The sequence below is a fragment of the Callithrix jacchus genome, chromosome 5, assembly GCF_049354715.1.
Source record: "Callithrix jacchus isolate 240 chromosome 5, calJac240_pri, whole genome shotgun sequence".
NCBI lineage: Eukaryota > Metazoa > Chordata > Mammalia > Primates > Cebidae > Callithrix > Callithrix jacchus.
In genome coordinates, this window is record NC_133506.1 from 110,910,064 (window position 1) to 110,923,074 (window position 13,011).

A 13,011-nucleotide genomic window follows, 5' to 3' on the forward strand; every position below is an offset into this window, starting at 1 on the left:
AATAAAGCACCCCCAGCTTTTTATACATTTCATAACAAGATATAACAGGGTGAAAAAACAATTTTCATAATAGATGATACCAGAATTCTTCCGGGTAGGAGGGAGGAGGCTGCTCCTTGAAGAATATCGGGGTAAGCAAGCTTGGGCAAGTGTGCACTGGTTGTTGGCTGATTAGTTGTCTGTGCTTCTGAAAGGAAGCAGGGGAGCTGAAGACAGGGGAGAGGCTGGGAGAAGCCAGAGAGTCAATGACGTCCTGGTGGTGAGGGGGCCCAAAGGCATATTAACCACAGTGGCGAAGCCTCCAGTTCTGATGGAAGTTATTTTGTGTTTGGATGGAAGCCTGGGTTCCACTCCCCTCACAGTATCAGTAAATCCATACCCAACAATGTGCCTGGGAGTGTGGTTTCCAAGAGCATTCAAAAGAGGACTTGCTTTAGGATATATCCTCTGCACACAGGGGAACAGGAGCCCAGGAGGCAAAGGGGTACATAAGAACCAGCCCCTAGGACACTGTAGAAACTGCATGTATGTGATGGGGGAGTGATGGGGGGAGGGTCCCACCACAGGCCGCAGGCTTGGTGTGGTCAAAGACAATTCTGACCAGGTCTTAAAGACCAGGAAGTCACCAGCTGATCTCAGGGTAACAACTAACTTCTCTCTTACTTATTAGAGCTCTTCTCACTTCTAAAGTGCTTTCATTTCCCAGCCTCACCTGTCCACACATGCAGATGGGCCAGCCAAGGTGTGGAATGCAAAATAAACTTTTCAGGTGGGAGGGGGAGGAGCTGGGAATCAGGTTGAGAAGAGGATGCAGAAGGCAGGAATGATGAAGGAGTGTCCTTGACTAGCAAAAACAGTTCGCCTCCCTTTGTCATCACGGAATGGTTGTGGGCAGGGCTAAGTGGGATTTTGAGCGGGGCTGATAAGCTTGGCACTCCATCCTCTGCCCCCTTTCCCTCTATCTCCCAGGTGCTGACACCATCTGGCTACCCAGTTACCTCCATGCAACAAGGGACCCACTCAGCCCTGCCCCACCCAACAGGTCAACACTCCCTGTTTCTCACCAGACTAGAAGTTCCATGAGGGTAGGGACAGCATCAGTAAGGTTCACCTTGGTATTCCCAACCCCTGATACAGGGTTAGAGGACTGGCACACACTAGCATTTGAAAAATATTGATGAAGTGAATGAATGGACCCTTAAAAGTATTGAGAAATCAGTGATTAAACAGATTTTCAGCTAGGTATCCCAGCATGTCAACCTCAATTCTCCCTTCATTCTCCAGGGCATGTGTGCTAACCCCAATGACTAACTCAAGAGAGGACGTTCAGGCAGCTGCAAGGAAGATCATTTGGTGGGGGCCATTTCACTGAATTGGTTTACTTGTCCAAAGCAGAGGGCCAGAAACAGCTTCTCCCCCACCTAACCTTAGCTCTGTCCTTTCTGCCAGAAGGAGAAACATGTTTCAGCTCTGTTTCCTGCTTCTTGTTAGCTTATGTTTTTTAACTTGAGACTTCATCCACAACTAAAAAATATCCAAGGACACACGGCCAGACAATGTTCCTGCCCATTCCCCACCAGCTATGTGACAAGAGCTAATTATAGCTCTTGTCAGGGCCAACATGCTGCTGTGATCATGTGGGAAGCTAGACAACCTGGAAGCCAGGCTAAGCCTTCCTCCGACAGGTAGTGATGCGCTTACTGCACCTTTTCATTTTCTCCATTTCCTCAGCTAGGAGTATCTCTACACAGGAACCATAGTTAGGTTTGAGAGATGGTGGGGGCAGACATTAGAAAAGGGCTAATTCTGCCTGGTTCCAAGGCCTTGACTATATATGATCATATACTGACCATGACAGTAATTCCAGCACAGATGGTTTTTGCCTGGCCTCTTTGTTGCCAAGGTTGCCTGTGTAATTAACTAATCTTGCTCTTTGGTAAATCTGGAGACTTTGTGAAGGTCTGGCTGGAAGTTCTGTCTACTACTCACAGCAGCATCCTTTCAAACTACCCTTCAATTCAAGAGGAACAGGATCCCTGGCTTAGTTTAAGATATGAGACTTTAAAATACACAAAAAAATTCAATCACTAAGAAGACAAGACTAGGAAAAGCATCTCATGGAAATAAGGTACTTAATTGCCCAAGACCTGAGCCCAGGGTGCCCCTTTCTTACCCCATCTTGGTCTAATCATCAATGTCCTGACTAGTTTAAATTTTTTACTATGCGATTTCCTTTTTTCCAGGGTGACAGCCATTGATTTGTAACACAAGGGCCCCTGTTATAGCTCTTGTCAGGGCCAACATGCTGCTGTGATCATGTGGGAAGCTAGACAACCTGGAAGCCAAGCTAAGCCTTCCTCCGACAGGTAGTGATGAACTTACCGCACCTTTCCATTTTCTCCATTTCCTCAACTGCAAGGTGATAACTTCGGACAAATGAATCTCTAAGGTCCCCTTCAGCCCTGACATTTTCCTATTCTGCATCAATTAAGGCAATCTCAGGAAAGTAGATGACAGCAGTGATTTAACTTTGCCAGGTACTTCTACTTCCAGCGTCCTTTCTTAATATGTAAAGCAGGAACCACTGGTCTAAGCCAGTTCAGATGATGTCTCAAATTCCTATTTCCCAGCCTAGGAGTATCTCTACACAGGAACCATAGTTAGGTTTGAGAGGTGGTGGGGGCAGACATTAGAAAAGGGCTAATTATGCCTGGTTCCAAGGCCTTGACTATGTATGATCATATCTCTATTACCCATATGATTGGAAAGAAACATGAAAGTTCTAAGCAATGGTTAATAAGAAATGGTTCTATTTTGGCATTAGCAAACATGGTATAATTTTGGAAAGAATTTTTATCCTAAGGTATCATTAAGTGTGTCTGTTCAATTTTGTTTTAAGTTGTATTTGACTTCCAAGGTAAATCTATTTTCCTTTATAAATAATGTGTCCCTTCGCACTGCAGAATTAACCTAGTGGTGAGATAGTCAAGTAATCATTACTCAAGATACAAAGTGAACAGTACATATAAATGGTGTCAGGGAACTACCAGTTTCCTTCACAAAATCCCACCCTGGTCATCCAAGGTTGGCAATATGGAGGAAGGTCCTATCTGGCGGTTATTCCCCGCAGCCTAAAGGGAAATGGCAGCAGCAAATTAGCAAAAATGTCCTAAAAGGAAGGTAACCCTTTGAGGGCTATGAGGTTCAGATGTCCTTCTCAAATAATTTTCTTTCTTTTTCCAACCTTGAAAGATTTCGTGTTTGATTTTATTAGACTTTGGTGGATTTCCATGCAGATGGGAGCAGGTTTGCCTCCTCTGTGGACCTAAAATCACTCCAACATTTTACTGCTTCTCCTTATTTCTGTTCAGCATCAAGACATAAAAGTATATTTCAAAAAATACCCAGAGAGAAAACAACTTGCCTAGAAGTCACCTGCCAAGAAACAGGATCAGAAATCATCGATCCTTCATGCACTAGCTTCTGTGATCTTTCTGGGGTCACCCTTTTAAGTAGTCTGAGGATCCCACTCTCCATTTGCCCAAAGACTGATTACCAGTTCCAATTTACCTTCAGATCATCAGGGATGAAGACTTTGCGAGCTTTCTTAATCATGGGCTGTGGCTTCAGTTCTTCCTCGGAGAACTTGCGTTTGCGAGGGTCAAACATTTCCTGGCCAGGGATGCTGGAGAGGGCAAGATCTGCTGGGTCTGGTTCATAACCCACTGGGACCTGGATGGTGTCAGGATCAATGGGACTCGGTGTATTGCGGTTTGCTGGCAACAGCTGACCTGGAACAACACAGGAGTTTCAGTTCATGAACACCCTAGGGAGACCCAGTAGGCAGGTACTTAACGATGCCCTGAGACAACTGGCAACAGTCTTCAGCTCACTTATATATGATCCTAACATGATTGATCTTATCCTCACTGCATCTCGGAGAACTTGACTCATGTCACATCAGGCAAAACAGAAACCCACATACACATGTTCAAAAACTAGAGAGGGAGAAGCCCAATTTAAAAATACACATTCATTCTTTCCTATCACACATTCACCAACGATGTGCCAAGCACTCTTTAAGATGCAATGAGCAGAACTACATAATTTTCCCATTAAGGGTGTTTTTCAGGTAAGGCAGGGAGACAGCCCAATAACTAGCCAGTTAGAGGAGCGTGTAGATGTTGGGATGGAAGTAAATCTTGTGTGATTCCACAGTGTGAGGAAATGGCACGTAACACAAAGGAGGTCAGGGAGCGTTTCCTAGAGATGACATTTGGTACAGCTGCATCTTGAGACAAAGGATAATTAGAAAAAGAAAAAGGTATTCTAGGCTCCAAGATAAGACAGAGGTTTGCATTTCTGTATCTGTCATGCTGAATCAAAAGAAAACATGGAGCAAGCACAAGAGATGTGGCCAAGAAGGTGGGCAGTGGGGATATGATTTTTAAAAATCCAAATGTCACTGAGGGATTCTGAGCAGTGAAGTGACAAACAGCTGATGTTTGGAAAGAAGACTCCGGTGGCGTGATGGACAGATTGCATGGGGCATGGCTGCAGAATGATCAGATACAAGACTTGTGATAAACAGTGTACACGTCAATAGTAGCAGTGGAGATAGTGAGAAGGGGATTCATTCGAGAAATATTTAACAAATTAGAACATGATGGAGATGATCTAATTTCCACTTGAGGATTCTACAGGCAAAACCACTGAAATGCACAAACATCCACAGAACAATGGGTTTATTGTGTTTCTTAATGTGTCTTACTGGTGAAAGTGAACTTCCTAACAGACCCAAATGTTTATGCTGGGAGCTCTGAATTTTAACTTCTAGTTTTCATCTGAATTGTATAATCTCTCCTTTCATGCCCCACGAATAAATGAGAGGATGTAGTTCAGCTGTGTTTGGCCCATCTTGTCCTCTTCCTCACTGTCAATGGTAGGCCAGTGTGTGAAGTATTCTTTAGGTTTCATTAAAACCTACCCTAGGTCGAAGCATGAAGCCACTGGCTCGGATTCTAGCAAAACTGTGAAACCGTACTCATCTGTCTTCTGGAAAGGCCTGGTGGGGAGCTTGCAAAATGTATGCTCTGGGTGACCTTCTAGGTCCCCACTCTGCTTTGCACTCTCTTTGTATCCTGCTTGCCAAAGAGGAAGAGATGGGCCCCAAGGTGCTGGCAGAGGATGGAAATTTCTCATTAGCCAAGCTGTAGCTTAGCTCTAGCTTCTGAGACTGCTGAGTTCTGTACTGGATGGTGTCAAGCCAGATTTGATCTCATGCCACTTGACATTGCCTCAGAAAATCAACCACATGTGATTCAAATGGGGACTTTATTTTCCCTTTAGAAACTCTCTTTGAACTTAATAACAAAGCTATCCAATGCCCCATCACCACAACGTCCCCACCTCCCTATACTTACACAGGCATATGCCCCACCTCCTATCATCATGAAACACCTCTTAATACCTCCCAAGTCTAACTCCTTCAAGCTTCTCCTTAGTACTCCAAGATTCTGTTTATTATGCTGAATCAAAATGTTCTTTTTCATTGCTTTATGAGTGTTGTGAAGCTGTACACACACACCCCTCCTCCATCATCTCTATCATACCACATGGTCTTTTATGTTTTATTCATTTATCCCCACCTAACTCCTCAACATGATGCACACTTCAGAGTTCAGCTTCTACAAAGAGTATTCCTCATTTAATGGTGGCCTCTGAGATGCTGGACTCTGACATTCATTCATGGATATTCTAACAATAACACTTCCCTTTAGATGGAAACTTTCTTGGCATTCTTTCTACGTTTTTCCTCCAATGGAAGTAGGTCAGCCCTACCTGCAGAGTGGAGGAAACCTAACTGGACCACAGACAAGGTACGTGGCTTCCCCGGTATCAAACAGCCAATGGCAAAGAACCTGAGAAACAAAACCAGGGCCCTTTTCTCCCCAAAGATACCTTAGTGCCATCTTATTTATTTATATTTTCTGCTGAATTAGCTCTATTGAACTTATTTTTTTCCTTTTATTTCAAAATGTCAAATAGTATCATGAGCAAGGGGTATTTTTTCCTATCTCCTGTGGATTTTCAAAATTTTAGTATAAGAAGTGTCAATGTAAGAATGCGTCACTAATTTTTGTAGATGATCTAAGATGTTCACTGTGAAATTTCAACAAATACAGAAATGTGTCAAGAAAGTAAAAGTCCCGATTCTTGCTACCCTCTTCTTCCCCACAGTGCCTCTCACTGTCTTTCCAGAGGTGATCACCCTTAAGATCTTGACATGAACCTCTTGTATCTCGGTTTTTTACACATAAGTGGTTTAACCCAAGTGGGATTATACTACCCACATATCTTAATTTTTTAATCTGTCAGTATACCATATGCAATTTCTAAGGTAGGTACAAATAAAACTACTTTCGCTTTTTAAAGGGTCAACAGTATCCCATAGTTTGGATATATAACAATGTGTAATTCCCTAACTGATGAATTTTTAGGTATATATTTCTGTAGAAGTGATTTCTAGAAGTGAGACTACTCACACGAAAGGCATGTACATTTTATATTTTTAAACATACTGCAGAATGCTATTAAAAAGTCAAAAAATAACAGATGTTGGTGAGGTTGCAGAGAAAAGGGAACATTCATTTACTGTTGGTGGGAATATAGATTAGTCTGGCCCCTGTGGAAACCAGTTTGGAGAGTTCTCAAAGAACTAAATATACAACTACCACTAGATCTGGCAATTCCATTACTGGGTATATATCCAAAGGAACATAAATCCTTTGACCAAAAAGACACCTGCATTTGCATGTTCACTGTGGTGCTATTCACAGTGGCAAAGACAGAATCATCTTAGATGCGTATCTATAGTGGGCTGGATAAAGAAAAAGTCATACATCTATGCCATGGAATACTGTATCCATTAAAAAGAATGAAATCCTGTCCTTGCAGCAACATAGATGCAGCTGGAGGCCATCATCCTAACTGAATTAACACAGAAAACCAAATACTGCATGTTTTCACTTATAAGTAGGCACTAAGCATTGGGTACACGCAGACATAATGCTGGGAACCTCAGACACTGGGGGTTCTAAAAAGGTGGAGGAAGTGAGGGGGGCAAGGTTGAAAAACGATCTGTTAGGTACTATGTTCACTATCTACATGAAGGGTTCAAAGCCCAAATCTCAGTATCATGTAGTACATTCATGTAACAAACCTGCGCATGTACCCACTGAATCTAAAATTAAAAAAAAAATTTAAAACCTACTGCCAAACTGTGCTCCAAAAAATGTCATACCTATTTACACTTGTACCACCATCTGTAAGAGTGCACATTTCCTACATTACTTTTTAAATGTTGCCATCTTATATGCACAACTATTACTATTGTTTTGTTATTTGAGTCTTGCTCTGTCACCCACGACTCTGTCACTAGAGTGCAGTGGCATGATCTCAGCTCACTGCAACCTCTGCCTCCTGGATTCTAGAAATTCTCCTGCCTCAGCCTCCTGAGTAGCTGGGACTACAGGCACCCAGCACCACGCCCAGCTAATTTTTGTTTTTTGTATTTTAAGTAGAGACTAAAATTGTTTTGTATTTTTTAGTAGAGACTGTTTTTAGTAGAGGGTTTCACCGTGTTGGCCAGGCCAGTCTTACTATTGTTTTAATTTGTATTTCCTTGGTTACTGGTGACACGATCATTTCACATGTTTACTGGTTATTTGTTCTTTTTAGAAAATATTCTAAGGTATTTTTATACATATACTCTTCTAGGTGAGTTTCAGAGTACACTGGTTAAGTTATATTTAAAGGTATCATTCTAACTATAATAATATTTGGGATTTTTGAAATATAATTTCATAGGTTAATTTGAGGACAACTATCTTTAAAACATTGAATACACCCACAGTATGCACTCCATTTTTATTTTTTGTGAGCCTTTGAAAAAAAACGTATCAGTTCAGTTTTACAGTTTTCTTCATTTGAGCTTTTCACATTTCAGTTTATTCCTTAAATGTTTTATAAGAGTTGTCACTAATATATGTTACCCTATTATATTTCCTAAGTGGTTACCGCTGCTATATAGGAAGCTACAAATTTTAAAAGCTATTGGTTTATATCCAGCCACTTTACATTGTTCTAATAGTTCTAACTTCTCTTAGTTTTTAGGTGAATAATCTCATCTTCTGCCTCTATAGACAGAGGTGGCTTCCTTTCTATATTTATTTATTTATTTTTTTGAGATGGAGTTTCACTCTTGTTACCCAGACTGGAGTGCCATGGCACAATCTTGGCTCACCGCAACCTCCGCCTCCTGGGTTCAGGCAATTCTCCTGCCTCAGCCTCCTGAGTAGCTGAGATTACAGGCACACGCTACCATGCCCAGCTAATTTTTTGTATTTTTAGTAGAGACGGGGTTTCACCATGTTGACCAGGAAGGTCTCGATCTCTTGACCTTGTGATCCACCCGCCTCAGCCTCCCAAAGTGCTGGGATTACAGGCATGAGCCACCATGCCAATTCCTACTTTCTTTTTAATAATTTTCAATTTCACTGCATGAGCTGGCCTCTGCAAGACAATGAGAAGAGAGACTGATGCTAATGATCACTGCTTGTCTCAGATTTTAATGGAATATGCTTTTAATTCTTCAGATCCTTCCATTTAAAGGCTTGTTCTAGTATCTTAGTAGATACAACTTGATGAGGTAAGGCAGTTCCAACCCTTCTGACCTTGTTTTACTAATAATTTTTTAAAACCAGAAATAGTATACTAACTTCTCCTAAAGGCCATCTGATTATTTACTTATTGAGATAATCATGCCATTTTTCATTTGTTAAGTCTGAGCTTGGTATTTCCAAAGCTTTACTTAAAAGATCCATAGTGGACAAGATCAACCCCATCATGTAGCCTCTGCAGTTACTGGAACATCATTTTTTTTCCCTAAAAGCATCTTGCTGAAAGTCACTTTGAAAAGGACCAAGGAGGGTTTCTGGAGGAAAGGGTAGGACAAAGGGCTTAAATCTGGAAAGAGAATAGAAGTTACCTTCAAACCCAAAGCTGGCCTCTTCTTTTGTCACAGATTAGGCATGGCTAAACCTCCAAACAGTGTAACTGGAAAGACGATATTTCATATTCTCACATATTTTAACCAGAATTTAGCAGCTCATGTTTAATTAGCTGATTAGCAGTCATCAATGAAGGGGAACAGCAGCACTCTGTGTCCGTTTCTCTAGTCAATGCATATTTTTTAAATTTATAACTGCATCAAAGTCATAAATTATAATGCTTATTTTTTAATCCTCAGGGCTAATTGCAACACCTCCAACCTTTCTGATGTGCTCCTCATTCAGGTAGTTAAGTAAACAAAGCAGGAGATTTGCAGCAGTAATGTCAAAACACAACAGTCTAATGTCGATCACTGATGAGCACTAGCCAGCTGTAACATTATCCCGTGTCAGCTAAGGCTGAGGAAAGAGAAGACAATTTTTATTTTGGCCAAAGGGCTCCCTTTAGAACTGATGGGTGAAACTCCTAGTGATTCGAAGTTGGTGCCAAATCTTTCCCTCCTGCTCACCTCTGCCCTCCTCCTCATCACCAGTTTAGGGTCTGTTCACTTGTCATGACTTCCTGGATCCCACAGTCATAATCTGAACTAGCACCCTTTACCCTCTTCGCATCCCCTGCTTTGGGAAGAAAACCATCATCAGGGATTACACCTGACTTTCCTACAAAGCGTGCCTGCCTCTGAAAATCCTTTTCCATACAGGGGACAATTAACTTAGGAAACAATGGCAACACTATAAGGTCAACAAAGGGTGCTCACAATATATAGAGAGATTAAATTAAAACCTCACAAATACATCCTAAGGATATGGGCTTTCTGGATTCTGAGGCCATATTGACTGGTCTCCATTCCCACAGCAGGAATCTGTTATTTGTCCAACAAGCCCTCTCTGCAAAGGCAGAGCACGAACGCCCTAATGGCCAAAGGCTCATTCCCAACCTGTTCATGTCCTATTCCATGTGACTTGCACTTCCAGGCAGAGCCTTTCTCCACCCCTTGCATCTGGGCTGGTCTCTGACTTGCACTGGCCAATAGAATGTGACAGAAATGATACTGTTAGTTCTGAGGCTGGGCCTAAAGAGGCTTTGCATGTTTCTGCCTCTTTTCTGTAGCATTTCTGTCATCACCATAAACATGCCCAGTCTAACCTGCTGGAAAATGAAAGACAAACACTACAGTCCAGCCTAGGTCAACCGAAATCACCTGAACTCTAGGTATGTGAGTCCAGCCAAGATCAGCAGAGCCACCTGACTAACCCATAGCAATTACAGATGAGTGAAAATAAGCCTTTATTTGTGTATGCTGAGTTTTTGTGATTGTCTGGTAAGCATTCTCATGGCAGTGGAGGCTGACCTACAAGCTGAGTTATTGTGTACGGGGAGAGTGTTTACATTCACATTAACATTATAGCAGGATTTAAATTTGTACAGGACTGTGGTTACACTGTGAAGTAAGTCAGACCTGGGTTTGAAAGCTGATTCTACCACCTGTATGTTATAAACTTGGGCCTTTGTAAATAAACGACCCCAAACAAATGCTCCTCTAAATCTTAACAAGGTCTGTATTGGGGAAAGGGAGTATTGTTAATTCCCCCGCTTCCCCCGCCTTTTATTTAACCTACCTGAGATTCAGTTTCCTCATGTGGAAAAGGAGATTACTGTGCCTGATTCTCAGGGGTATGTAAAAATGAATTAGATAATATATACAAAGTGCTTAGCACAATCTGTAGTACCTGGAAAGGTACTGTAAATGGTCTGTATATAAACACATATACAAAATACAGATAATAGACCATGGATACTTAAAAGCAAATCAAATAAACAGGCTATTCCCCTCGTCTATGTCAGCACAGTCTGTCCCCTGAACTACTGCAACTTTTAGCCATTCTCCCTTTTCTGTCTCCCATGTCCCCACAGTGGTTCACAGCACCAGAAGATACTCTAAACATGTAGACCCCTGCAGGTCACATCCCTGTATCCAACACTCCCAAGGCTTCCCATTGCCACATATGATCAGGTCCAAGGCTCTACAGCACTCATAATTTGGCCACACTGGCCTTCCTTCTGCTCCTTACATCCCCTGAATGTGATTCCACCCAGGCCTTTGTATTAGTTTCCTCTCTACCTGAAACATTCTTCCTCTGCTCTCTGCCTGCCTGGTCCTGTTTTATCATTTAGGCATTAGCACAAATGCCCATTCCTTGAACCCTCTGACTTTCCTCTACCCCTGCTCAATACCCATCAAACCACCTTGATTTTTTTTTTTTTTTTACAATATTTATCTCCAGCCCGAATGATCTTTTTTATTTGTTTGATATTGCTGATATATTTCCTCCACTCCCATGTAAGCCCTACGGAATAGTGGCCTGGCCCTACCTGCTGCTGCCCCAGATTCTAGATGGAGCCTGCATGCAGGGGCAGGCACAAGCTGCTGAGTGGCTGGACATAATGCCCTCCAGATCCTAACAGGGACTATTGCGGGGGGGAACAGGGGCTAATTTTAATTCTTATTTTCAATATTTTGCAAATTGTCTACAATGAGCATCTTTACTTTCAAAATCAGAAATTAAAAACATTATTTTTAAAACATGGACTTTGCTTCACTTTGCAAATGTATGTTCCAGGAGCCTGTGTTAAATGCCACTGAGAGAAGGCTGGGCATGGTGGCTTATGCTTGAAAATGCCAGCACTTTCGGAGACCAAGGTGGGCAGGTCGCTTGAGGCCAGGAGTTCAAGACCACCCTGGGTAACATGGTGAAACCTTGTCTCTATTAACAAAAAGAATACAAAAAATTAGCTGGGCATGGTAGCACATGCTTGTAATCCAAGCTACTTGGGAGACTGAGGCAGGAGAATCACCTGAACCTGTGAGGCGGAAACTACAGTGCACCAAGATAGCACCACTGCACTCCAGCCTGGGCGACAGAGCGAGACTCCATCTCAAAAAAAAAAAACAACAAAAATGCCACTGAGAGAAGGCCATTCGAGCCCCTGGAAAGGAAGAAGAAACCAAAGAGAGAGAGGAAATGGGATGGAGGGGAAAGAAAGAGAGAAAGTAAAAGCATGTTGCTCTGCTGCAGGCTGTTTTACCAAATCGGGAAATATATTACAGTTGATAAACCAACATGGCCGAGACCTAGAGGGTTCCCATCCAAAAGGGCACAGCAGCAGATGTCCTCCAATGCATGTATGCCCTGAAGGCACAAGTGTACTGGGCAGCAGGGAGGAAAGGGGGAGAAAGAAAGAGGAATTAAAAAACCAAGGAAGAAATACAAGAATGAATCAAAGAAGAAATGAAGAATAAAGAAAAGTGATACAGAAGGAAAGAAAGGATCAAAAGGGAGGAGGAGAAAGAAAGAAGAAGAAAAAAGAGAAAGTCTTAGCCAGAGATAAAATTGCAAGGTGTCCTGGATCCCAGTAACTGGGAACACCTGTCATGGTTCTGATGGTTTTTAAATGTCATATACATTACACAGCTAATGTACTAATTTTAAAGCAAAAACAAATCATGCATACACATACACATACATATGCATGCGTACGCGTGCGCACGCCCACACACACACACAAAACTTCCTTTTGTCTCATTCAGACAGCAAGTGTTCAGTCCACGATTATAGAACAAATACACTGAAAGGCCCACTGTAAAGATCCCTTTGATCTTAGTGGCTCTTTTCCAGCAACTCTCTCCACACAGTAACAAGCTATCAACACAAATATGGGTAAAGCATGATGCTAAAAAGCCAGCTCAATCCGTTATGTGTGAACATTAGGAAGAGTCTGTCTGTTACTATTTACTGAGAAGGCGAATGCAATGACATCCTGCAGGCTGGTAGACTGGCTTCCCTGGACTACTGAATAATCAATATCAGTATTTCTTTTTTCTTTTCTTTCTTTCCTTTTTTTAATTAAGAAACAGGGTCTTGCTCTGTCTCTCAGGCT

At 42.0% G+C, this 13,011-nt stretch overlaps 1 protein-coding gene across 10 annotated transcripts in view; it reads right to left on the bottom strand.

The window, feature by feature from the left end:
* HLF (HLF transcription factor, PAR bZIP family member) overlaps positions 1 to 13,011 on the bottom strand; it is a 59,502-nt gene that overhangs the window by 6,268 nt on the left and 40,223 nt on the right. For 8 of the 10 annotated variants that reach the window (XM_002748405.5, XM_008997338.5, XM_017972635.4 and 5 more), the window contains one exon: positions 3,571 to 3,791. In XM_002748405.5, the coding sequence (XP_002748451.1) occupies positions 3,571 to 3,791 (221 nt within the window). Of the gene's footprint in view, positions 1 to 80; positions 188 to 3,570; positions 3,792 to 13,011 lie in introns of all 10 variants that reach the window. The other 2 variants (XM_054256251.2, XM_054256250.2) reach the window with 1 other exon arrangement.